Below are 26511 nucleotides of genomic sequence, written 5' to 3'. Positions count from 1 at the left end.
ACTAGCGCCTACTCATCATTACCAAACCCAGCGAATGACTCTTCCGAGTTGGTGCAGAATAGAAGGTCAATGCATTCATTGCTGACACTTGCACGAATTGAACAGACCTGTGTGAACAGACCGGTGAAGCGCGCATGCTTTATCAAGATGTGTCTCACAAAAGCTCTGCAACCACTGGGTTCTCTTTCAAGCACTGTTCGTTGTCACTCTGCATTATCTTCACCTGCATCGGTCTTTCCCTTTCCACCTCAATGAAGCGAATATCCCCATCATCGCCCCTAGCGATCTCATAGCGACCGCAGTGGGGACAACATTTCGTCTGATGCTGGCGCTTTTGAGGGGGTGGGTGCTTAACATATAATTTTCAGAATCCTGTAGTTTTAGAAATGTCAATACTGGGTACTTGTGCAAAACTGGGCGCTTCTGCTGTATTTTATGGTAGTCGCCACCAACATTCAGACATTTGTCATGGTGTGCGATCAGTCTGAAGAAACCACTCTGGTAAAACTTTGTGCCCGGTGATGCAAGGAATTGTTGCACAGCCTGCTCCACCTCAGCAGTGTTTTGGAAGTGATGTCCCGAGAGTGCGGCTTTCAATGCAGGGAACAGGTGCCCATTCATACTGAGTAGCAACACGCACTTCCATTGGGGACCGTGTTGTCAGCGCACATCTTTCTGCCATCATGCTTTATACTCTGATAACCTCGGGCACGTCAGTCTGCTGCAACTCTCTACTCGGGTGCTCTGCAAGTGCATCATTCCTCCTACGCAGACGCTTCTTTCATTGTTGAACTAGTAACGGGCGTGAATTCTTATAGTGATTGTTTGTTTCAACTGGTGTACCACCTTCTCTTTTAAAAAAAATGACAAAACTTACTTTCAGAACGTCCTAAGTACTCGAGAACATCTGAAATTTCGAATGCTGAAACCCTTTGCTGTCCTACTTTCCGGACTTTTTGCCGTAACTACAAGTCCAAAGCGGCATTATATGAAGCCACCACGGCCATCATTTTGATTAACTCGCAACCTCGAACCAGCACTCTCACACACCGACCAGCTAGAAGCCGTAGCTACTACTCCTACAACGCTAGGCCTACTATTTGACGTTGGCTGCCAATTAAGGTTCCTGTTGTTTGGTGCCATGTTTTTCATTGAAAGAACTTGCCGCTTTAAGCAATGATATGAACTCCGCTTTCGTCATCCTCACTGATGGCTTCGAAGCGTAGAAAGCAAGCCAAAGGTCAAGCGTGGCACAATGCCGATTCCCAAAAGTCAGCTTCGCCGCAATACAAAACTGTTACTCAGTGAAGCATACGAAGGGTGGTAAGGGGCCACTGTTACGAAACACAGTATGCATTAATTATACGTGCGTGCACTTGCAGTCTCCTGTTCCAGTACGAGCACCGATACACATAATAAGTATACTGGAAGGTCTTCAGTGCTATTTCAGACGCGTCTGGCGATTTGAGTTCTTGGGGGCAGTAAAAGGCATGCATTCATCTTTTCAGACTGACCGATTTTTTGGAGTTCTCAAGGCCTGGAACCTAAGGAGTACGAAAAATCAGACGTTGATTGTATAGGCTCTCACGGCAGCGTTGCACATTTCTACAGTGGCATATGCATGCACAGGAACGAGTGGTCCAATGCACACATCTGCTGCTGTATCAAATCGTGCATCACCATATGCTAAAACCTCTGCCCAGAATTGTAGTTTGCATTATAATTTGCCTCTCGTTAATTCAACCATTGCAGGACCTCAAGATTTGGTCGAATTAGTTAATAAACAACGCCAAAATAAATAAATTTTATTTATTTCTTTTTATTTATTTATTTATTTATTTATTTATTTATTTATTTACTTATTTTGCTTGGAGTGGTCTGTGATGTCTTGCTCTTGAAGCACGGCTCTACCAGCATGTGGCGAGAAGTGCTGACATGTTTAAAAGCTACCTTATTGTTGGACTGAAACGACAAATAAAACGCCGCAGTGTTGAGCCAAGGCTCAATTTCGGCTGCACTCGATGGCTCCAGTGGGGCGCTATTGGCAATTTCATCTGGTTCACTCTCATCACTGCAATCTGCGAAAGCTCTAAAAAATAAAAATAAAACATCCTCATGCTTAGGTAAAGCAGGAGCACTGTCTGCTCAATTTTAAAGCGAAGCTTGTTTTGCCTCTTCCATTGACTTCTCCACGGCTGCTGCTGTAGCAGTGGCTGCCTTGCATGCTGCATCGAGGAGTGGTTCAGAGCATGTACACACACGGAAGGAGTGTGGCATAGGGGAAAGGCAACGCGAGAAACCTTTTTGGACCGTTCCATCGTGTTGCATGTGCACAATGCCCTCTGCACCTGCTTGGGCATCACCACATTAGCCTCTTGACAGCTCTAATTATCCACACACAACTCCCCGCAAAAGCATTGCAGAAACTGCAGCGCTTACCTTTTTACTAAATTGCAAGTCCAGAGAGGAGTTAGATAGTATGGTAGAGAGGAGGAGGAGGCATAGAATGGGTGGAACTGACACAGTCGTGAAATGAGTGAATAACAAAAAGCCTTGCCACTCTTCCCAGTTCCAATACAAGGTGGGGGGGGCAGATGACGTGAGAAGGCAAGAAAATGCTACTACTATAGTTCCAAGAGCGATTGCAGGCAAACTGAAGGTACGGTGCGGTACGTTTCACCTATTTCTGAAAAATAAACATCACGCAAGTTTGTCAAGTGGACAACTGATGCAGGGTGTTGCAAAACCACATTAAACCACCATAGGGTCTAGGTGACACTCTGCAGAAGCTGTCGCATGTCAAATCAACAGTTCTGTGCCCACTGCAGCAGCTTTGTGGCTATAGCATTACTTGAAGTCGTGGGTTCGATCCCAAGTGCGGCAGCTGCATGTCAACGGAAGCAAAATGCAAAAGCGCTAATGCAGTTACGTTTAAGTGCACGTTAAAGAACAACAGTGTGTCAAAATTAATCCAAAGTCCGTCACAACGGCGAGCCTCATAATCGATTGTGGTTTTCGCATGTACAGCCCCATAATTCAATGTTTCAATCTTCTGCCAGGATCTGATGTTCCATGTGAGGCGATAATAATGCTCAACCCTCTCTGAGATTATGAACAATGGCACACAACAACGCCTCAAGCAAACATGTCTCCCTGTGTGTTCTGTGTGCTATGCAGGCAAACAGCAGTGGTGCATGCAAGATAGTGTTTAACATCAACTCACCACACTAATATTGGACTAAATGCTGAAGAAATTAAACATTCGCTATCAACATCACCGCTAATTATCACCCATCGAAGCCAACAGCACAGAAAGCATCGCTTACATCGACTCCCACAGTGCGTGGCATCTGCATATTTTTTTTTTGTCTGTTCAAGCTTTTAGTAATCACAGCACTCATGAGGGGGTCCCGATTGGGACTGAATTAAACGATGCAACATACTTTCGTGTTAGAACTTGTGGGGATGCGCGACTCTCGCGCGTCCCCTGATATGTTTTTCCCGCATGGCGCGTCTCCTGTAATCCGGCTTCGCCGCGTGGCCTGCGTGATGCCCACGGCGGTCGATGTGGTTGGGGCGCAGTGCGAGAGATGGCGCGAGTGTTGCGTTGCTAACGCCGCCTCACGGCAGGGTTACTTGGGGGCGCAGGGGAGGACGGGCGGTCGCTTCCCCGGCGGGTCGGCGAACGGCGCGGTCATTTCCGCGCGCGCGGCGACCGATGCTTCTGCGAGACCGCCTCGCGTGGCCGCCTTCGAACGCGCCACGATTCGCGTGACCATACACGCGAAGGACCAGGCGTTGGGATCCAGCATGGGGCGAACATATTCGCTCGCTTCCGGTCGCGGTGAGTCAGACTTCTAGATTTGTCGCGCGCCCATCGGAATGTTTTGTGGATAGCAGCTCGGCTAGCAGGCATTGATCTATGAAAGGTGCAATAAATGCCCTTGTGATTGTTTGCACTACAGTGTTGTCGTTCCTTTGTCCCAAGAGCACGGGTGTGAGAGACCCCACATCTGGCTGCCCAAAGTGGACCTCTTGGGACATCGGACGATAGATTTAACAGTTTGCTTCGTTCGAGACCTTTGTTTGAACCGAAGCGTAGGCCTAGCGTGAATTTTGATCGCTAGCGTCGGCGGCGTGCTTTCTTGAGCGAGGTGATGGTGGCTGTAGTGTGTTTGAACATGTCAACATGCTAAGCCTTTCCGCAAGTGTTTTCTTTTAATGAAATTCGTCAGTACGAGAGCCACGTGGTCTGCATCCTGGGAGAGCGAGGCTGAGCGCCCGCGGAGCAGTGGCAAGCCTGAAGCGAGTGAGTACGGAAGCCTCGTAGGTGGTCCGAATTTCTTATGTAAATAGCTTCTTCTATCTCTTTGACTCGGATGAAGTCGCGGCTCTGGGAGCCGGGTGGCCGCGGGCCACGGGTGCCACTACGGGCTGACTGGTATTGCGGCCTGGCACCGGGCGCTCCGACACCGTCTGGGACGGTGGGCGCCGTCAACTCGGATGCTGGGTGCACCGAGCGGAGTAGGACCACCTCACAGAGTTGACGTCTCCTCGCGGCTGCCTGTTTTGCGCTAATTTTGGGTGTTGTTTTTGGATGCCGGTTGTTGTCAGGGTAGCGACGCTTTAGGCCTAAGGCTTTACGAAGCTGCCTGTCGCACGTGAAGGGACACAACCTGGTGGACCGTGGCGTTGAGGTGTTGCAAGTTGCTTCCCTCATTCTAGTTAGCCTCGCACGAATTGAAATTACTCGTTCGACTCAAGAAAGCGAGCTTCGTTCACGTGAACTTAGCATTTGAGTAGCTGCCCGATCTTTTGCTGGCCGAGTTGAACATCGTGCCACGTGGGCGATGCGCATGCATAATTCCTCTCCCTTGCACTACTTTAGTGTTTGCCGAGTGTGTTGAATGTACGCAGCGTGATTGGAGTCACCCCTGGCTTGCTGTCACCTGCACATCGTCTGCGCTGCTGCCCCGGACTACGATCGAGTCACCCCGGGCGATGGTGATGCTGTGGCCAGTTCGGCGCAGCGACTTCGGCGGCCTCCTGCATCCAGCTCACAACCCTCGACGGTGGACAAAAGAGCCGGCGGTCACCGACAGCTACGGCGGCTCTTCCCAGCAGGGCGCGTCGGCGCGAGCGATGCTTGTTCGTACCGACTACTGCGTCGTCGTCTCCGGAGTCCTGGCCTGGCATCGTGCCGTCGAGTCTGCAAAGCTGCCGCTGTGACCGGCGGACGCCAGCGGTGCACCCAAGGACAATGTCGGCTCGCATGCTATGGACAGCGTGGACATTTCCTCGGCGCGGACACTGTTTAATGTTCTACCTTGTTCGCGAAGCACCGTTTGATGTTAGACCGTGTCACATGTCTTGCCGGAATATGTAGTGATTTAAGGTTGGGGGGATGTGGGGATGCGCGACTCTCGCGCGTCCCCTGATATGTTTTTCTCGCATGGCGCGTTTCCTGTAATCCGGCTTCGCCGCGTGGCCTGCGTGATGCCCACGGCGGTCGATGTGGTTGGGGCGCAGTGCGAGAGATGGCGCGGGTGTTGCGTTGCTAACGCCGCCTCACGGCAGGGTTACTTCGGGGCGCAGGGCAGAACGGGCTGGCGCTTCCCCGGCGGGTCGGCGAACGGCGCGGACATTTCCGCACGCGCGGCGACCGATGCTTCTGCGAGACCGCCTCGCGTGGCCGCCTTCGAACGCGCCACGATTCGCGTGACCATACACGCGAAGGACCAGGCGTTGGGATCCAGCATGGGGCAAACATATTCGCTCGCTTCCGGTCACGGTGAGTCAGACTTCTAGATTTGTCGCGCGCCCATCGGCATGTTTTGTGGATAGCAACTCGGCTAGCAGGCATTGATCTATGAAAGGTGCAATAAATGCCCTTGTGATTGTTTGCACTACTGTGTTGTCATTCCTTTGTCCCAAGAGCACGGGTGTTAGAGACCCTACAAACTAAATGAGTTTTCCTGCCATAGCAATGTATTATAATGTAACAGCTGTAATGTGGCAATGGTTTATATGTATAACCCAAAGTTTCCAGTGCATTCGAATTTGGAAAAAAGCTGAATTAAGCAAAGTGGCATTAACAGGTGTTTACTATAATTGTAACATTATTACACTCGAATATCGCTATAATGAAACGGGGTATAATAGATGTAACAAAGTAAATAAAATTCCCCTTGAAATCCCCATAGAGATCTATGTATTTAAAACCTCATTTTAATAAAGTGAAAGTGTCTTGCCAATGAGTATAACGAACTAGCTTCATCTTTGAAACAAAAAAAATACCCGACTGTTGCACACCAAATGCATCACTTTCCACGGGGTTCAGCCCTCGTTCGCTGTGGCAGTTCAAAACTCCTGCATCTCCATGTCGAATAAGTCATAGAGTAACAGAGGTCTCTTTCACCACCACGTGTACCTGCACACCTGCATCAACTTACTATCACACTCCTCCACTAACCTCTCTCTCTTGCATGTGCCTGGCTGCGCGAGTCACACCACACCGTGAGCCTACGCCGGAGCGAGACCGGAGCGAGAGATGAGTGCATTCGCTTCTGCATGCTGCGCAGGTAGGTGCGGCAGTGGGTGGCCTCCGAGATTTCCCCAGCTCAATTTCGAAGGTCGCACGCAAGTCGCACCACGCTGCGCGGCTACTCACAGCAGTATGAAAATTTGTGCATTCCCTTCTCTCTTTCTCTACAGTGCACTGCGCAGGCAGCAACAGTTAAGCCTGGCCTCAGAAACATCCAGGCACACTCAGAGGTCACGCCCAGGCCATGCCTTCACTTCTCCCCCACCCTGTGACGAGATGCACAGGCTAGCAGCTGGGCGTGGCCTCAGAACTCGCACTGGCATCAGTGCAATCTCGGAGGCCACAAGCCGGCCAAGCCAAGCTGGCGCGGCGAAGTTCGCTTGCCTCCTCAATCGCACAGTGAAGCGCGACGAACCAAGTGGAAAGCAGGTGCGAAAGACCATCACAATGGAAGAGGAGAAAGCTATCTAAAGGCTGTTGCATCAGGAGCTAAGTCGCATGTTATACACGCCGAATATTCTTTTGTTCTTTTATTCAAATTTCGTCGCATGCATGGCCGTGTAGCAGTTCCGCGGAATGCAAAGCTGCCTTGTCATTTCCACAGTTACAGTTGCGCACCCCATTGGGCATATATTGCAATAAATGGTAATAATGGATACTATAATGAAGGAACGACTATAACAAGGTAGTTTTGGCTGCCCATTCAACTTCGTTAAACGAGGTTCGAGTGTAATTGTGATATTATCTGGGTCATCAAAAGCTCCTCTTCAAGCTATATCTTTGTGTAAATATGGCACTACATGAGCTCAATGGAGGTGACCCACCGGTGCTGCTGAGCAACAGCAGAGAGAGTGCTCGTGCCCGCTCATCAGCAGTCGGAAGGAGGAAGCTCCATCCAGCCTGCAGGGCCTGCTGAGCTGCCCGCTGGACAGTGGGGAGGATGTTGGCCCCACTGGCCAGGGTCACCACCCGCTGCTTAAGGGAGGACAGCAGGCGGGACTCCGACACAAGGCCCAGGCGGTCAGCACCCACTCTGTTTGTGAGGGCTGCCTGAATCTGGAGGACAAATAATGGTGCGCAAGCACTGAGGTATATAATCACAGCACTTTGACCTCAAGCTTCCAGACATTGTTTAAAAAGTGTGCTAGTGTTTGTGTAAAAATTGTGTGAAAACTAAGGACCAAGGAACATTCTGTGGGAAATAATGAGAGCTTCATGAAGCTGATCCTCCAACAAGAAATTGCAAACCAGGCAAGAGAAAAATAGGCAGATCATGTTACCAGGAATGGCCTGCATGAATGCCTTCACTTCCACTTGACAAACTGACATTTTGCCTGTGAATTTAAAGCTAATCAGAGCTTGACCTCAGCTATATCTTAGGCTAAAGGTGCAATAACTTGCACACGATTTCTGAGCAACAACAAGTGATGGCAACGAGCAACAGGTTTCGCTGTTACTTGTTGCGCTGCTGATTTTTGGTCAGCGAGAAAAGTTCTCTTGTCAGCCGGAAGTCTGCGCGGTGGCTTCCACTGGTTACTATGTGAGTGCACAACAACATGGTAGCAATCAGTATGATCTGAATCTGAATTCACTCCTTTTACTTACTCTTTGCTGTGAATAAATGGTAAAATCAGCCATCGCTTCGTTTAATCTCTCATAGAGCACAAAGTATATGCAATGCTTTCAGGCTATTATTGAGATCACTTATTTAGTTTGATGCTATTAAGCCTGCGATGCCACTGAGAGCCACGAAAGTGTTTAGATTTTTGCCTACGAGGGGTCACCACAGCATTTTTACTAGTGATGACCACATATTAAAACCAGATCTAATAAATATTGGTTAAAACATTTGTCTTGTGGCATATTTGAAGTTGTTTTATGGGTTTACAATTGTATTTATTCAGATAACAATTTTTTTTTTTCAGAATGTTGCGACCATGTGGTTGCCTTACATTGCGACGTGACAGGGTCTTTGTCACGTTGCTTGGATATCGAGTGCATATGATTGCCACTTAAAGAACAGGACATATTGCGACATTATATGTGCTTTCTAGAAAATACAGAAAGAAAATATAAATAATAATCTTAAAGAAGCCACAGCTGTAATAAATATAATGTCACACTTAACAAAAGCTTCACAATTTTCTCCAAATGTGATCCCAGAAGTATCGTACCTGAAGCCTGAGAAGGTTCAGTGCAGCAGTGGCAATGCACTCTTTTTCTTGTGGAGGAGGCGGCCAGGCAACATCAGTCCCCTCGCATGCCCAAGTCAGAAGCTCATCGATGTGTTCTATCGTCGAAGCACACACGTCCACTACAAAAGGCTCTCTCAACCTAAGAGAACCCTGGTCTACAGCAGTCCACACAAACATCTGTTCAAATGAATACAGAGAAAAGAAACAAGAGGAAAACAAGGTGCTGATTAACATTACCGCCTTGAGCGCAAAGGTTCTGTGCCTATTAACATTAAGCACACAATGGGACTAAATTCACTTTCCTTTTATTGGCAATTCAGAGCTTATTGCATGCTGTTTGCCTGAATGCACTGTTCTTGGCATGCGCCCGTGACAGCAAAAAGATTGTGATGATGCTCATTTTCCAGCAGCATTAGAAAAACTATAGGATCTGTTGTGCTTGCAAATGCTGCAGCATCAAAGTACTATTGCGACAAGGTGATCATGTGCCATAGGTAAATTTTACATGAGATGTCACATGCTTTCCCTTGTGACTCTACTTCTGTAAAGCAGTGAATGTGAGAACTGTGCCTTTAAGAAATTTAGTTGCATGCATGACTTTTTCAACGTTATTTTCTACAATGCTGGTTCTGGCAAAAGATAATAATAATACTTTATTGCTCCTAATATTCTGCTACATGTTTACTGCCGCACCTAAGCACACAGTGCTTGTGGGTGGGCAGGCAGCAACCTGACCAAACAACAGGTAATAATAGTAAATATCGCTTAAGGACACTATGCAATCATAGAAGATATATACATCAAAACAGGGAAATAAAGAGAGAGAAAGGATGATGTTGATGTTTACACCTCAAAAAGTGAATTAGAAACTAGGGGTGGGCAAATACTCGAATGTCACCAAAACGAATAGTGAACATTCTAAATAATTTGATTTCCGAATTGGATACCTACTATATATGATCTTTCGAATATTCTGTATACAGCGAAACCTCGTTACTACGAACATCACATTAACAAACTTTTCAGATTAACGAACTTTTCAGAAATCCCCTGCTCTTATAGTTTCAATGTACAGTCGCCGACTGATTTTTCGGACTCCAAAAATTCGGACATGCTCGATTATTCCGTCTGATTCGTGGCACTGCCATTCCCTCCACAGACATGCTCGATTATTCCGTCTGCTTCGTGGCACTGCCATTCTCCCCACAGACCATAACGTATAACAACTGCTATAAGTTCGGATAGCTTGCAACCTCTCGTCTGATTTTTCGGACACTCCTTGAGCCAACTCGATGCACCGACTCTGACCGGTGCATGTTTCGACTTGCTGAGCACCATTTTTGTTTTGAAGGGAGCCTCCTTGCTGCCCCACGAAGTGGCGCTACTGGGAATCCCCGCTCATCATCATCGTTTCTGCCTGGTTCGATAGAGTTGCTACAGCAGTTCCGGTCTCAGCTTAGTAAGCCATGTCAAGACAATCCAGCAGCTGATTTGTTTCTTCGTGCACGACGCTGTGAGTAGGCCACGTTTTTCATTTGTGCGACTGGTGTCGGCGTGACGGCGTGGTGGTGTTTGCTTTGTGTGCTGTGTCGAGGTTGCGGTGATCCAAAGCGGCATACAGAAACATAGTGTCAAGTGTCTAATGGCGCAGACTGCGCTGGGGCATGCCAGCAAGCGGGTGCCGGGAGGCCTAGGATTTGTCGCCTTCTGATGTGCTCCCTACTGACACCGAAAATGTTCTGTGGAGACGTGCGCAGCAGTTGCATTGCGATTCCGGACACCGTCTCATTTGACAGTTTCAAAGGTGCTGACACTGCTGTACTGACATGCAAAGAACTCGACGATGGCGAGATCATTTGTCAGGTTTCTGCTGCACCGCCGAACGATGACTCTGAGTCGGAAGATGATGCACCATGTGCTACCACTGCCGTCGCATGCGGACCATGTACAAACAGTGACTGTGCTTTCAGCTGCACAGTGACCCTACGACTCTCTCTGAGATTTAGGCTTATCTGATTACGCGTAAACAGAACAGCGTGCAAAGGCGCATTCACAATTTATTCAAGCCTACTGCCGAGCCTGCATAAGAGCATGGAAATAAAGGATTTCTTTCTTTCTTTTTTCTTAATCTGCTTTTTCGGACACCTGTTCATTCGGACATTTACACAGTCCCCGTGAGGTCTGAATAAACGGTCAGCAACATATTTCAGAACTATGAACTTCAGAATATTGAACTTTTCAGAATAACAATCGTTATTCAGTATCCCTGCCTCAATACTATGTGCTAATATGCCAAAACCTGGGGATTCTCAGATTTCCATGTATCCTTCATGCAGCCAAAATAGTAGGCTAGTAGACGACAAGGCACAGAAAGTGGACATCGTGGCGCACAGATTTGGAAAACCTGAGACGGTGCCCGAGAAGAAAGAATGCAGGTGTGCGGAGGTGACGACGCATCAGGTTTTGCGAGCGCATGCTTCTCCCAGGAAAGTGTCGCCTGGCAATAGAGGCGCGTCTCTTCCTTCTTTTACTCTTCTTTCTGCGCACACCTCTTTTTTTCACGCTTCTTCCTGCGGCCGTACTAGCTACCCACACGGTGAAATGTAACCTCTGTACTTGCGGGGATGCCACACGGTCACACTTTGCCCTTTCCAGATGGTGTCATTTACGTGCGCTTGCAATTTGACTTAGTTAAGCTGTCTGCCTCGAGCGAGACGATTGCGGTGTCCACGGCAAGAAATGTTAAAAACAAACAAAAAACAAGAAACATTGCGCTTTGGAGACGACAGGGAGCAACCGTTTTGTAGGTAGTTTTCTCAGCATCTGTTTTGTGCACGTCACTCTTATTATATGGTACTTTGGTGGTGTGTGGCAGCGGAATCTATGGAAAATAGCAACAGCGCATGCTGAGAGCCAATAGCGATGTTTTCGTAGATAGGTCATATGGTAACAACTTATGAACAGATGTGCTGATGTGTGGGATGGTTAATTTTGGGGCTTTCAATATAACAATCTTTCAGAATAACGAACAATTTACCACAGTCCCTTGAAGTAAGTTATACCGAGATTTCACTGTAAGTGGTTTTGAGATGTGTGCACCATAAAGTCTGGCGTGCTCAATGCCACGCAAGTGAGAGCCTTGCGTAAGTGCCTCACTTGGTTGTTTTTCACACTCTGCCCAACTGCATGCGCTACCCTATGTCGGCCTGATGCGGGCATCGCACATACAGTGCCTGAACGCCACAATTTGTAGAATGTTGCGTTGGCCAGGGCCACCTTTGTTGGTACAGGTTATTGTGCGGGTCAACAGGACCGATTGAAATGATAGCACGATGCAGACAGGCAATGGCAGCAAAAGCAGCACGTGAAGTGTGAAAGCATGTGCGATGATCGGGCCAATTAGCTGCCGAAAGGTACACAGAGCGTGTGGCATACGCGGAGACGAACGCCACTTCAACAGCTGTCAAATTAATGCGTATGCGTGATCTTGCGACCAATCACTGATGAATACCCCATGTGCACCTATTAGCGGCAAGCATTCCGCTATGACTTGGGGCCGTTACCACACTGGCCTGTAGTGTATTTTCATCAGACACTATGCCTAAGCAATTAGGCCTAATCGGCACTGCTTTGTCTGGTGTTGGCGACTAAAGTAATGGTTTGGTGCCAAATCTGCGCCAATCTATTCACAGAAGCTGTATGGCAGTCTTATAGCCAACAAAACACCTCGTAAATGAGCGAGAGTGTACAGGATGGCAACAAAGTTGCTCACAGTCGCCATGTTTGTGACAAACTTATGGCAGCCTCTGATCCCCCACACCGTTCACAGATGCACATCAGTCTCCTTATTTTATTTTTTTGTACCTTTGAACAACCCCTCTCAAGACTAGCTTTAGGCTTACATGGTTGGTGCGAAAGTGTCACATGACTGGTGTGCTGACTGCCCGGCTGCATACATTTGCATGGATGGCCGATGGACAAGAAGAGGGGAGGTACCTGGTGTAAATTAGCTGTGACCCTTCCAACTCCAGAACCTTTTACCGGCAGCAAATGACACTGAACCTGACAATGAAAGGCTATTTACCGTCACTGCCGACCACGTTCGACTCACACAGCACCAACGATGGCTATGCACGGAGCAGTGAGTCACGTGATGTGTGGATTGTGCTTTTTCATCTGTCCCACAGATTGGCCTTATGTTAACCTACCTGTCATAACTATGGAAAGCTCTTTTATATACTGGAGGAAAAAAGGAAAGCATAACTTTCTATGCAATAAACGCTTGCCATAAAACACAGGTCTGCTATTAAACTTAGAGCCTCACTGTTATTCAGTACAACATAACGTCAGTAATTCTTTAGCTTTAAAGGGAAAATAGCATTTGATTCTATATGACATTCTAATGATAAACAAATACTTTCCAGACCTTTATATTTATATATTTTTATACTACAACTCAGCTGTAATCAGTGCTGGCATACTAATTTGGAATTACCTTTCATAGATGTAGACCATACTGTACACCTTAATTCCTAGACACACCTATGTTTATGGTAGCGTGCTACACTGCAAGCATGTGCAGCAACGTGCTTTCTCTCCCAAGATTTGCAAGTGTTAAATGTTGCGATACATTTTGTGATACTCGCTATTTGGTTCAATATTGGCTTTTCTTTCTTGATTTGATTCAATATTTCATTCGTAATCTACTACTCGGTGTTCACACACCCCTATTAGAAACGTTAACACGGCTTAATACGGTGCAATCCCTGCAATTTGAAATCTCTTCATTCGAATTGATGAATAATTCGAGCTGCTCAGTGGGCCCCGGTAAAGTCCTATGTACAATCGACTTTTGTTACAACAGACCCTGATAATCCAACAAAAAATGTTCGTTTTATCCGAAGTCTGTAATATCCAAAACGGCTCACTTCCGAAACTTTGGTCGCAATGTGTAACAACGTTATCGCAAAAAGTGAGTGACGAGCGTCCAAAGTAAATAATTTTTTTTTAAAAAGTCGCAGTTTCACCTAAGAGGTGAAGCATCGATTGTGACAGAAAATTAGTAGACAGCCATGCAAAGTAAGGTTAGTAGTTTTGTTGGCCGTATAAAGTTGTAAACATTCGCTTACCAACTAAATTAACAAGCATGGTGTCACGCGTGCACAGGTAAACATGAACACATCACACTCATTGAGCGCAGACACTCACTGTCAAAGCGCTGGTGTGAACAAGTGTGACAGCAGCAGCGAATGAAGTTACCTTCATGCAGTCTCTTGCTTCGACACGAATTAAACGTCGAAAGCACTGCACATACGAAGCTACTGGCACTGAACGCGCTTTGTCCACATTGCAGATCGCTTTCAAGATATGGCGCCCGTGCACCCGCACTGTAAGTACACTGTATCGTAAGCAGCAGCCGCTGGAGTAGAACCACCCTCTCCCTCACCTCCCCCTTCCCCCTCCCCCCCCTAGTGCCTTGAGCGCAAAAGAAGACGGCGCGATTCTATGCCTCCTTCCTCCCTTTTGCATGCAATATTGAGCTGCAATTGTCGGCTGACCCTTGCAAGTCAGTTGCCAGCCCATGTCGACACGTCAAAAGTATGTTTTATACACCTAATTTTGACAAAAATTGCAGCTAATTTCATCTGCTGTAGCCAATAGTCCGTTGCAGCGTGGTTTGTTAAAAGCGAACTTTGTTGCATTAATAAACTAGGTAGAGCAAACTAAGGTTGAAATACAGTCCGTTATATCCGAAAGTCTGTTGTACCCGGGTCTGTTGTAATGAGCATAGACTGTATATTGCAATGGTTATTTTGAACGAAATTTCTTGTTCCCATGAACTGCTTTTCTGACAAATCCGAGCCAAAGACAAATGGTTGATGCGCTGGTAGCTGCCGTAACGTTGCATGCCATAAAAATGATAAGGTAAGTTGTGCTGAGAGCTGATCCTGAACAAGAGCAAGTAAAGTGGCATGTGCCCTCCTTTCTCATCTGGCTTAAAAGGAGCAGCAAGGAGTACCCTATCACGCGCCTGATCACATTACCCTATGTCACACACCTACACCCCCTTTCCTAGCACACGCTTGCTCACGTCATCTCCAACACTGGTGCACGCAGAAAGATGGTGCGCATCAAGGCACCAATCCTTCTTGGCTCACCCTAGCATGTTTTTCCTCACACTCACAGCAAACGGCATGCTTGAGGCACTATGTTATTGCACTTGGACTTTATACAGAATCTAGGCTTCTTCCGGCACATGTCATATCGTGCTGCTGGAGGAAAGATAAGAATTTTTTAGCGTGAGCCCAGTGATGGTTTTGGTTTTGCATGTTGCACTGCACAATTGATCGGTTGTTACATTTTAAGAGGCTCTCCTTAGTTCAAACTCAGTTGTATTCAAATAAAATTCCAGTCCCCACTTTTAGTTCAAATTACCAAGGTTCTATTGTAATAGCACACCAATTTGAAAAAGAATATAAACAAATACAGACAAATTTTCACCAACATAATACAAATAGATAGGATTTGAAGAAGACAATAAACTGAAGATAACACGAAAGTGAAATGTGTCCTCGTTTCGCCACTGTCTTTCGTCCCTTTTCGTGCGCTAAAAACCTCAGTTATGAAATGGATGTTGATTGGCTACATCAGTGTATTAGAAGTAGACTAGTCTTCCTAGGCTGCCCACCAATAAGCAGAACAGCAGTCCAAAAGCATATTGACGATGGCATTACAGTTGAAACACAGGAAGGCTTTATGTAAACTTTTCATGCTTCAGAAGATCTATTATAGCAGTGAAGTCCCAGAAATGATTCAATGGGGCCTGTACATACAAACCTCATCACTAAGTGCAGAGGTGAGAATTTTCTTCACTTTCCACAGGGAAGCCACCAAATGCAACATGCTTTATAGAAAGCATATTTTGCCCTTGACCAAAGTTTTATGTTAAGCAATATAAATAGGCACATGTTAAAAACAAGCAGAAAGAGGCATCAAAATTAGTGCGCAACGCACCTGGGTGTCACTGCAAGCTATGCCAGCAACATTTCCTGCATGTAGACAGAGAGGGAACGGCTTCATATTGGGCACGGGAGCACAGCTGGATGATGTCCATTCACTGCTGTTCCACATGAACACTTGGCCTTCCTGCGTGACCGCTGCACAGTGAGAAGTTCCGATTGCCACGTCCATGATTGTGCGTCCTTCCAGTCCACCCACAACTTTAAGGCGAGTGACACAATCCTGCTGTTTGTTGCTGTCCCTGTAAAGGAAAATGCAGTGTGCCCATTAAACAATTTTACTTTTTAATGAGTCAGCATTAGGAGTGTCAAAGTATAAAAAGTGCATGCATGTGAAGTGTGGGAAGCCAGTCATGAGGTAGGTCACATGGTGTGCGTACACACACATGCGCACACACACACAAACACATACATATCTACAGTGCAAATGATGGCGGCCTGCTCTGGTACACCGTTAGTTGCACTTCGCTCCTCGCTATGTTCCAAGTGAGCTCCTGAACAACACTTCGCTATGTGGTGAATGCAGTTTAAATCACGGATCCGGGACCTCAAAGAGGTGCAACGTAATGCCTAATGTGTTTCTCTCGCATTTACAGCTCAATCGCCACTGAATATTTTTTATGTTCTCTTGAAATCTAAAGCAATAGCATCCACTCAAAGTCTAATGAAGTGGAATCATGATCTAACTATGCACCGTTTCATATATGGCAGGCAATGCTGCAAAAGCTATAGAAGTAGTGCAGCCATAGAAGTCTCACTCCGCAACATTTTGCAATGCAGACTTTCTTGTTCTGCAATGTATTTTATGATATGTAACTACATATATTACAAGTACAACTTGTAGAAACAGGTTTACATCAAATCAGACATTACTTGTTTATGTTTGCGTTTCTGTAGGTGACGTACTATGTCTTAATTGTTGGTCGCACAAGCATGTTACTCTGCTTGTTTGGTGGTAAATATACAGTTTAGATCTCCAAAGCCTTTCATGTAAATACTTATTTTGTTTAAAAGTACAGGACCTAATTTTACATTGAATTACATGGAGCATACCTCATGTCTTTCTTTCATATGTGATGCACTACTTTTTGGTCGCAGATGCAAACAGTGGGAGTAGACTAGCCTTCATAGCATTGCCTGTTATGTATGAAACAGTACAGACACGAAACATGGAAATTTCAGCTCTGCAATCCAAGAACTTGTTTAGTGCTCCTTGTATGGTGCTCCTCATGCAGACCTACGAGCTTTCGCAGTCAGATTCAAGACCTTCCTGAATGGCATGAAAAAGGTTAGGGGAAGGATTCCCCAAACGTCCACATTGCATTCCCTAATGTGTCCAGGAGTTGGGCGCTCATAATTGCTGTTCGCAGCAGTTAGTTATGGAAATCAGAGAGACGCCGCAGTCTGCCGATTTTTTGGCGAGTACCAACAATGCACTGAGCAATGACATTTCGACTATGTGACCATAACAAGGTGGTCTGTACACTGCAATTGATCACTTAGTGACCAGGCCTCTTAGAAAAAATGAAGTGTCATTACTACAAGCTACGACCTCATACTGCTTATGTTCATTGACAGATTTCACTCACCAGATATACAGCATACAGGAACGAGACAGAGCCATACTGAAATGGGCCCCACAGAAGATGCGGGTCACGTCCACACCGTGTAATCCATCCACCAGTCGCAGGCAGCCTTGTGGCTCATCTAGGCTTGCAGCTGGTTTGCTGCCATCACTGTGCCCATATGAGAACACCAAGCCTGCATACAAACATATTCCCTCTGGTCACCAATTGTTCCACTTACTTGAAAGCATCAAAACAATATCATACCATACTTTTGTAGACAAGAAAACACCACCACAGATAGGATAAATAGATTACTTTGAATATTTCTAGAGTGTTAGTAGCTGTCAACACTAGCAGTAAGTACAGATGATCACATGTTATGTGGTGTTGGTGTATGAAACAATTGCATATAAGTCAAGCCCAGATCGCACAACTACTTTATCACAGATCTAACCTAATGCACTGATCTGCAAACTTCAGCAGAGATTGAACAGTGGTGATTGTGCAATTACACATGCAACACAGAATATCTAGTTACATAATAATAATAATAATAATAATACAAACAGACCACAGAAAATCACTCAGCTGAGCTCTGTGCTAAAATATTTATTAGTGTAGCACATTTTGGCATCCAGTGACACCTGCTCAGTACAAGGCAAGGATTTCACAGGCTAAAACAAAAAATTTGTGGTTGTATTTATCTACAACCTATTCAATGCAGATTTAGAACAACAAACAGAAAAAATAATCTGCCAGTTCGAACCCTTCAGGGTTCAATATCATATCAATTCCACACTCTTTTTTTGGCCCTTTATTATCCTGCCTTCTGAATCTGAATCTTTTTGAACAAGGCCACAGAAATGTAGCATCTAGGATGTTCCCAACCATGCAACCAGTCCAAACAGCAAAAGTAGATAGGACAAAGGAAGATAAATTCAAACATTATCAGTGCCTTAACTTTTTAAAAGAATTATACAGATCACTACTTGAGTGTAGTCATACCAGCATCAGTGACGATGAGTATTTCACCTCCGCCATACTCTCCACATCCACAGGACACATCCACAACCCTGTGTCCTCGCAGGGAAGTTACCTTGATAGGTATGCTTTCACTGTCACTGCTAGTCCCTGCTGGAAAAAAATAAATAAAAGAATAAGCAATTTTTTAACAGCAGAAAAAGAAACTTCAGGCCATCAACTTGCCACCTAATTTTACAAAAACTTGAAAGGAACCAAACAACAAAAACACTGCTCATAATTTATAAGTATGACTGCAGCTTCTTGCGCATCAGTAGACGTGATGGTGGGTGGAGCCCAGGGAAGAATTAGGTAAAAGCTATGAAACAATAAAAAGACAAATGCTTCCACTAATTCTGGACATGCGCTTGGTGCGCTTGTTGACGCATACAAATGAACATAGTTCAGGACACATTGGGTTACCCTAACTAAGGCCTGTGTTAGGTCTAGCTGGAAGCAATTAAAGGCAGCACTGCCCAAGCCCTTATGTGACAGTGTCTGTCCTATTAGTGTTTTGTCTTTTGTGCAATCTATGCAGCATTACTTTCTGACTTTGAGCTACACCTCTTTGAGCCACTTGGCTGATTTATAGCTCTGTGGCTACACTGCAAAGCTGCATTTTAATAAGCAACTGCTCTCATTATGTGACTCTATCGAACATCAAAACAACTTTCCACTTTCACTAATCATCAAGCAAGAGGAAAATAGTAATAAATTCAATAGAGGGTGAAAGGTCTGAAGACTAGAGAAACAGTGTTGAAGATCTTATAATAACCAGGGCCCCATATCTGAATACTGGTGATGCAAACCGCGAACCAAAAGTCATTTACCATTGTCTTGACAGGGACGGCATCCTCTTCCCCAGACGTACAGCTGTCCATTGTTGGTAAAAGCAGCACAATGCTTGCTACCACATGACACCCCTTTGACTCCTTTGCCACTGAGCACACGGACAATGAATGGTGCTCCTTTGGACCTAGCGGAGTAACATATAGCAGTCAGAAGGTAAAGATGGCAAAGCGCAATGATACGTTTATTGAGATAGCAATTATATGAACACTCCACGTGCGTTTTTGCCATAGGCATTACTGTTGCCGTGATGTTTCGTATGAGGTCCACAATTTCCCACGTCTTATGCTGTATGTGCGAGTGAAAGCACACGAGGGAAGCCATGAATTGTGGCTCAATCTGGTAGCGCAAAGGAGAAAGTGGAGAGCAAACACGCAGTCTTCCATCGCGCAAAAGTCTGTGGGGGGATGGAAGGAGGGAAGGCAGCATTGCACTCCGTCAGCAACTGCACATTTCACGACCAGGTGCAAGGGGTTCTGACGTTCGCAGATCAATCTCACGGGCCATATATGGAGGAAAGCAGAGCGGCAGCGTGGGAGGGAGGGGAGGTTGCTTCGACTATGCCCACAAGTACTTTGCACAGCTGTACGCAGTCGCACACGCTGTATCTTGAAAGGGATTTGCATGCTGCTCGTACCTTTGTGCGCGCTGCTCGTACCTTTGTGCGCGCTTCAACGTCACTCTTGCGTTGAAGTGATAGACCGCATGAAGATGAAGAGACAGACTGCACTGCTGCTGCCGCACTTGCTCACACCAGCATCCAGAGTTTTGCAGCGAGTGTCCGTGCTCATTGAGTGTGATGTGTTCATGTTTGCTTGTGTGTACTGACACCAAGCTTGCTAATTTAGTTAGTAAGTGAATATTTCCAAATTTATATGACCAATAAAACTACAATCCTTACTTCGTATAACTGTCTGCTAATTTTCTACCACAACCGATGCTTCGAATTTTGGGCGAAACTCCGACATTAATACATTAATAGGACAGACTGAGGGTCTGTCCTATCATTACTTTCACCACTGCACATATATGGTGGTGGAAAGAAATTCCAAATGGGTATGGTTAGTTTACATTACTCCAGCTGTGCTGCAACCTTCCATAATTTCGCCAAAAAAAATTCTTATTGTGTTACCACCCCTCGGCTAGAGTAAAAGCAGATTTTTCACTTCGCTCTGTGGCGTCTGCCACTGCGGTAATTAGGAAGTACAGTACTTCCACTTTGCCTAGCTTACTGCCACGTGCTCACAACACCCACGCTTGAGTACCTTAAGATGGACATTCTCGCAAGTGTCGTTTCCAGTTAAGAGTGCCGAGAATACTGACTTCTATCTCATTTCTGATTACTCAAAGCGCAAGCACAAGATGGTCCCTCCGTGTCCTCCCTCATGCCCCTAGGCAATTCCATCATTTTACTAGGTGCTACAAATTCTCATGACAATTCCAGGTTTTGACAGTTTTCAAGGTTAGCAGTTGTTAAGCACCTAGAAATTGATGGGCAGGAACTCACGTTTCATCATCTTGTAGGAGAGAGACGACGTTGCTGCAGCTGAAGACATCACCATCTGGGTTGAGAGCCAGGAAATGGTCTGCTTGTAGGTGACTAGCAATGGACACTACTCCTTGGCTGCCAAAACCCTCTATCATGTGCAGTTCCTGTAGACATGCAAGGCACACTTTGTTAATAAAGGTGCCAAACTCGACCGTTATTCTACCGTCATGCAAATAATTAGTGCTGTACACCATCAATATGCTGCATCATTGCTTTTCTGTGACAACACAGTGGCAAAACAAAATTTTTAAAGCAAAAGTTGTTTAGCTCTTTCCTTAGTCAAGCAAAAATTGCAATCTTCAGCAGTGGCTTTAGATATTTCTTATTTGAACAAATTCAAAGATCAGCATATGCTATGAAGCTATAAAATGTACCTTATTTTGTTTAAGAGCACTGCAGAAGGCATCAATTAAAAGTTGTTACTTATATATAGGATTCTGAAAAAGCACTGAAAAGTTTTATTAGGGTGTACAATGGTACACATTAGTGCACCATTGTGCACTAATGTGTACAATGGTACAATTGTTTCAATACAATACAATTGTTTCCTTTGTAGCAATTGCTACGAACGGGTGGATGTCTCATTTTCCCTATACAAGAATATGTGCCACACACTATTTCACTACCTGTAAGTCCTGATATGCTAGAGACACTTATTTTGATACACAATACAGTTAGCCTAAGTGACCCCTGTGCCTGTGAAGCAGTTACCCATAAAGACGAAAATGTTGCACACATCAACTACCACCCTGGCAACATCACTTTTGTCATCTACTTTCATTATAACATTAGTCTACAAAGTTTCAGGTGGTGTTTGAAAGATCTAACAAATAATATACACATTCAACATAAGAGTCATACATTTTTTGTTTTTGATCAGCAATGAGGAGGTGCGGACCTCACACGGCACAGACCATTTCGGTCCAATCTTTCTGGGTGTGCACCATCACCAAGATCCCCTCTGTTTAAAAAGTGTAAATACTATTGCTTTTATAGTGCATTTACTTGTTAACACGGGCCCATTATTCATCTGATGCCCATCTAGTCTTCACCGTTGTCACTGCTACCACTGCTCAGGCTTAGTGTGGCAGCACACTCCCTGATACAGTAGATATGCCTGTGACTTTAAAGTTTTTCACAATAATGTCCAAAGACACAGCATTGACTAGCTCGAATCGAGGCGTGTTTGTTCTTTTAATTTTGGGCTGTGAAGTTGGGGTGCAGCTCTTACACGAGTGTGGCTCTTAGGTGAGTGTATACGGTATAACTTTCCACAAATAACTTTTATGCAAACTCAAAGTAATACATGTTAAGAAATTTGCCGCAAAGGTCAGACTGAGGGGCATAACAGACTCTCCTATGATTGGCAAGATGACAAGGAGTGTTAGGTGCAGCACTTTGTGCCAAGGTCAAAAGCTAACAATTCATAGCACAAATGGTGTGTGTAATCTGCTGTGTTAACGAGTAATGCTGCAATGACAATTCTGCAATTTGCTAAAAAACAAAAAAATGCCGACAGACTTCTGTCCGTTAGTTCCAAATGAACGTTAGCAGTGTGTTCAATGGGGCTGGTTGGTTCATCTTTAGAATAAAAACAGGAACAGTGCAACACAGGATGAGTGAGTCAAGAGCACAGGACAGAGCGCTGACTAGCAACCAAATGCTTTATTTGCAGAAGCAGCACATAAAGACATCATTAAGTGTGACATAAAGAACAGATAAAGAAGGATAAGAAGCATAAGCGTCAACCACGGAGATAATCCAGTTCTTTTGTTGAGAGCATGAGGGACATAGAACTGATGCACGCGTCGCCACTTTTGAATGGGCAAAATGCATGAGAAATCTTTGAGGCATTTTGCATATTCAAATGTGGCGATGCGTGCATCAGTTCTGTGTCCCTCATGCTCTCAACAAAAGAACTGGATTATCTCCGTGGTTGACGCTTATCCTTCTTATCCTTCTTTTTCTGTTCTTTATGTCACATCCAGTGATGTCTTTATATGCTGCTTGTGCAAATAAAGCATTTGGTTGCTAGCCAGCACTCTGTCCTGTGCTCTTTACTCACTCGTCCTGTGTTGTGCTGTTCCTGTTTTTATTCTAAATAGTTCCAAACGCTGATTCTGTGAAGCTGATCAGCTATGCTACTTGAAACGAGTGCTATGTCTTTATGCCATCTCATTCAGTTATGTCAAAGCAGGAAGCTATGAGATTTCGCATCACCAAAGAACAGAAGCAAGGACAATGCAATTAAGGGGATATAGCTTCTAGTGGCAGGCACAAAGAAAAAATTGTAGTAAGAGGTTGTAGAGGTCACTCAAAGGAAAGCTTTCACCCAGACCAGCAATATCTAGCCTGATGACAATGATAAGGACAACTACGATAACCACAACACTGAGGATGATGAATATGGCACAATGATGACAACAACAACAATGATGCAATTACGGCACAATAACAGCACGACAGGTAAAGCATTGTGAGCCTGAGATCAATTACTAAATGAAAACAATTATAGTAGTTTCTTCGTGTGCCGACTCCTGCCAAGAAAAGACGTTGATGGTAAATATGATAGTGATAGCTGCAACAGACAACATGAGAGATGGATGTGAAGCATCTTACTCTTTACAGCAATTTCTATAAAGGCCGGTCCAGTATGAGAAAAGAAGAAAATTTGAACAGTTGTAAAATATTCTAAGTAACTCACAGACTCGTCTTGACGCAGGAAGAACACTCTTCCCGAGCTACTCAGAATGATGAGGCCTGTGCTCAGGCAGCAGATCTGCCTGACTGAGAGCTCTGACAGTTCACCGAGTGCCACTGGCTCGGAAGCATCCCAAGAAAGCCAGCTGATCGCAAGCACTTCCTGACTGGGACCACCACTGAATTTCTGAAATTAGGAGCAATTGAGAACTTGTTATATCTCTTCCAAGTTGCTCACAAATTGTTCATTGCACTCATGCCCCCAAAGTGACAGCGATAATGAATTCTCAGTAGCAGCACATCAAAATGATGCTTGTAAGGATGCCACAAGACTCTTCTGATTACTGCTTCAATTAATGCTGCACTTTAATTCAATCTTGTGGACTTCAGTGCAGCTCCTCAGTTATGCTTTTGCAATGAACAAGTTCGTTAAACTATTTTTTCCCTTTCAACAAATGGTTTTACAGCATTCCAAAACAAGGAAAGTATAACTCACAGGACTCAGGCGAGCAACTTGAGGCAAATAGGGACTAGCAAGCCTGTCCAGGTGGCACATAATGACCACAGCACACTGCTGGAGGTCAACTGAGAGCGAGTCGTCATCAGGCAATGTCAGGAGGCTGAGGAAGCACTCTGTAGGGTTCACCAAAGGAATGTCGCCCTGGAAAACGCCAATGTAATGAGACAAATTAACAAATGCCTCTGCTGCTACCCCTGCCAAATATTAATGCCCAAAAAACTAGTGCCATGTCGTGAACTCTGTAAGGTGTCATGTGCCACAATGTGATTAGAATGGCTGCTGTGACAACAATCAAAATTTTATTTTTTTAGACTCAGCAGCAAAGCGGCACTCAGAAAGCCAAGAAATTATCCTACCACGAGAAATGTGGCTGAATACAGCTAGTATTTTCAGAGAGCACAACAGCAATATTCACAGCGCTCAACAATCAGACCATGCACAAGAAGTTAAATAAGCCAGCACTTGGCATACAAATTTGCTACCACTGTTACACACTGGACCTATGAAGCATACAACAGTGGTGAGTGAAAGTACTATATTTATAATATTTTGACATGCACTTATTTTCCCCGAGAAAATGTGTCTGAAAATTGCCCGAGCATTAAAATTGGATATGACACAAAAAGTGTGTTTGCAGCACTGGAAACAGCCTACCACCAGAGCTAGTGTCATTGCCACTGTCATCACAAGATGGTGACGAAACAATTTTTCCCTTGGTTCTATTGTAAAGCTCATGATGACACATCATATTCATTACTTTCCTTCCTCCATAATTACAAAAGTCCACTTGAAAGGAACATTACTTTATATGCTAAGATGGTGGCAGCAAAGCCACAACACATTTTCTACATTGTGGAGAGTTGCAGGGATCACATGATGAACTGGCGAAAAGTTGTTAGTTGAGGTGTGGGCCACAATTCTGTTCTTGAGAGTTGCAGAGTAGTTTGGGAATTGCAGAATATCAGATGCAATCGACTGCATGAGGGATAACATGTAATGGTCCACTGGCAGGAATAAAGAGTCGCAAAAGAAGTTGCGGAGGTAAATTCTGTAGGTTTTATCCTATTCCACTTGCAAAAATTGGAAGCAAGTTACTTTGTTTTCCCTGTAATAAAATTATGAGCATGCTAAAGTCCGGGATGCTTTAGAATCGCATAAAGATGATATTTAATGTAAGCACCCACATATGATATGCATCCCTTTTTAATAAGAGGGCATTTTTGAAACTAGGAAAGAAAAACCAAATTTGTGTAAACCTAATGTGGCAAAGAAAAATTTAAGAAAGATTTGCATGATGTGCACAATGAGTCTTTATTTTTTATAACTTTGTCAGCACTACATAACACATTCCGTCATTGTCAGTTCCACTGCCCTCAGATGGCTATGAAGGGGCGAGGTGTACAGATGTCAAAAGGCACGATTTTAGGTCCTAATGATTGACTGTCAACAGGTGCCATCACTTCAAAATATTTCAAAAGTGAAACCACCACTTGGTATATGAAATAAACCACTAAATACCTCGGAACTTGAGTGTAATGCGAAGCCAATGTGATGTGATGAAATTCAGAAGAAAGGCTTCCTGCCATGTGAGAGTTTTTATTGTAAATCACTTCACAGAGGTATCGTACAGGGGAACAAGTAGGCTGATGGCACCAGTGACAAACATAGAGAGCTTGAGCAACTTACATTTTCATATGAACACTTCTCCATCTGCTTTGGCCTAGAGCAGCTAATGCTTTGAAATCGCTGCAATAGTGTCACCAGGGGCACACAGGTGCCATGGGAAACAGTCCTGAAAGGAAACATGTAAAATATTAAAGCTAAACATAACCAAAACTCAACTAGGTGTTGCTTTTTAATGAAATACTGATCCCATTTGCACATCATGTGAAAAATGTATCCAGGTGACTGTAAACCTGCTTATCAAGCAACAAGTTCATTACATTTGAAGCTGACAGCAAAACACACATACAAAAAGAAATAATGCTGAGAGTTGACACCACTGACTTCTCCAGTACAATCAACACAGCAATTACCGTATTTATTCGAACCTAGGCCGTTAGTTTTTTTGTTTTTTTCATACAATCATATACCAAACTCTAGGGTTGGCTTAGATTCGAGAATTTTTAAAAACGCGCCAGTTTGCAATTGAAAGTAGTCAATATGGTGCATAGCTAGCACCATCTAGAAAAGTCGATATCGCAGCCGCTACTCGCCAACTGAAACTGAAGTACACAAGCGACGTCGCCATTTTGACCTGTGTCATATTGGCGTGCAGCATGGCATTATCATAATGGCACTAAACAGGCAATGCCACAAACGAAAAGTTGTGCTAGCCACAGAGGCACTGTCAAATGCTCAAGCCGGGCGGAACTTCAGCATCGATGAGAAAGTCATCCGTCGTTGGAGGTGGCAACAGGAGGCGCTTTTTGCATGTGCCGCAACAAGGAGATGACAGCGATAAGGAAGATAAGCGTGCGATAACAGAGGATCTGTTCACCGAGATCACGCTGCGTTTAGACGGGTATGCTCCGTGCCCCACTGTCT

At 44.9% G+C, this 26511-nt stretch overlaps 1 protein-coding gene across 6 annotated transcripts in view; it reads right to left on the bottom strand.

Annotated features, from left to right (window-relative positions):
* Positions 1-26511, bottom strand: part of HERC2 (E3 ubiquitin-protein ligase HERC2) — a 181397-nt gene that overhangs the window by 134972 nt on the left and 19914 nt on the right. For 5 of the 6 annotated variants that reach the window (XM_075689247.1, XM_075689251.1, XM_075689248.1 and 2 more), the window contains exons 8-17: positions 25651-25756; positions 23941-24105; positions 23449-23631; positions 20703-20848; positions 19177-19322; positions 18332-18460; positions 17348-17519; positions 15754-16000; positions 8719-8916; positions 7369-7600 (exon numbers count right to left, since the gene is read on the bottom strand). In XM_075689247.1, the coding sequence (XP_075545362.1) occupies positions 7369-7600; positions 8719-8916; positions 15754-16000; positions 17348-17519; positions 18332-18460; positions 19177-19322; positions 20703-20848; positions 23449-23631; positions 23941-24105; positions 25651-25756 (1724 nt within the window). The remainder of the gene's footprint in view (positions 1-7368; positions 7601-8718; positions 8917-15753; positions 16001-17347; positions 17520-18331; positions 18461-19176; positions 19323-20702; positions 20849-23448; positions 23632-23940; positions 24106-25650; positions 25757-26511) is intronic. The other variant, XM_075689249.1, reaches the window with a different exon arrangement.

This window comes from Dermacentor variabilis, chromosome 4 (assembly GCF_050947875.1).
Source record: "Dermacentor variabilis isolate Ectoservices chromosome 4, ASM5094787v1, whole genome shotgun sequence".
In the NCBI taxonomy this organism is placed as follows: domain Eukaryota; kingdom Metazoa; phylum Arthropoda; class Arachnida; order Ixodida; family Ixodidae; genus Dermacentor; species Dermacentor variabilis.
This window is presented reverse-complemented; position numbering and strand designations above follow the sequence as displayed.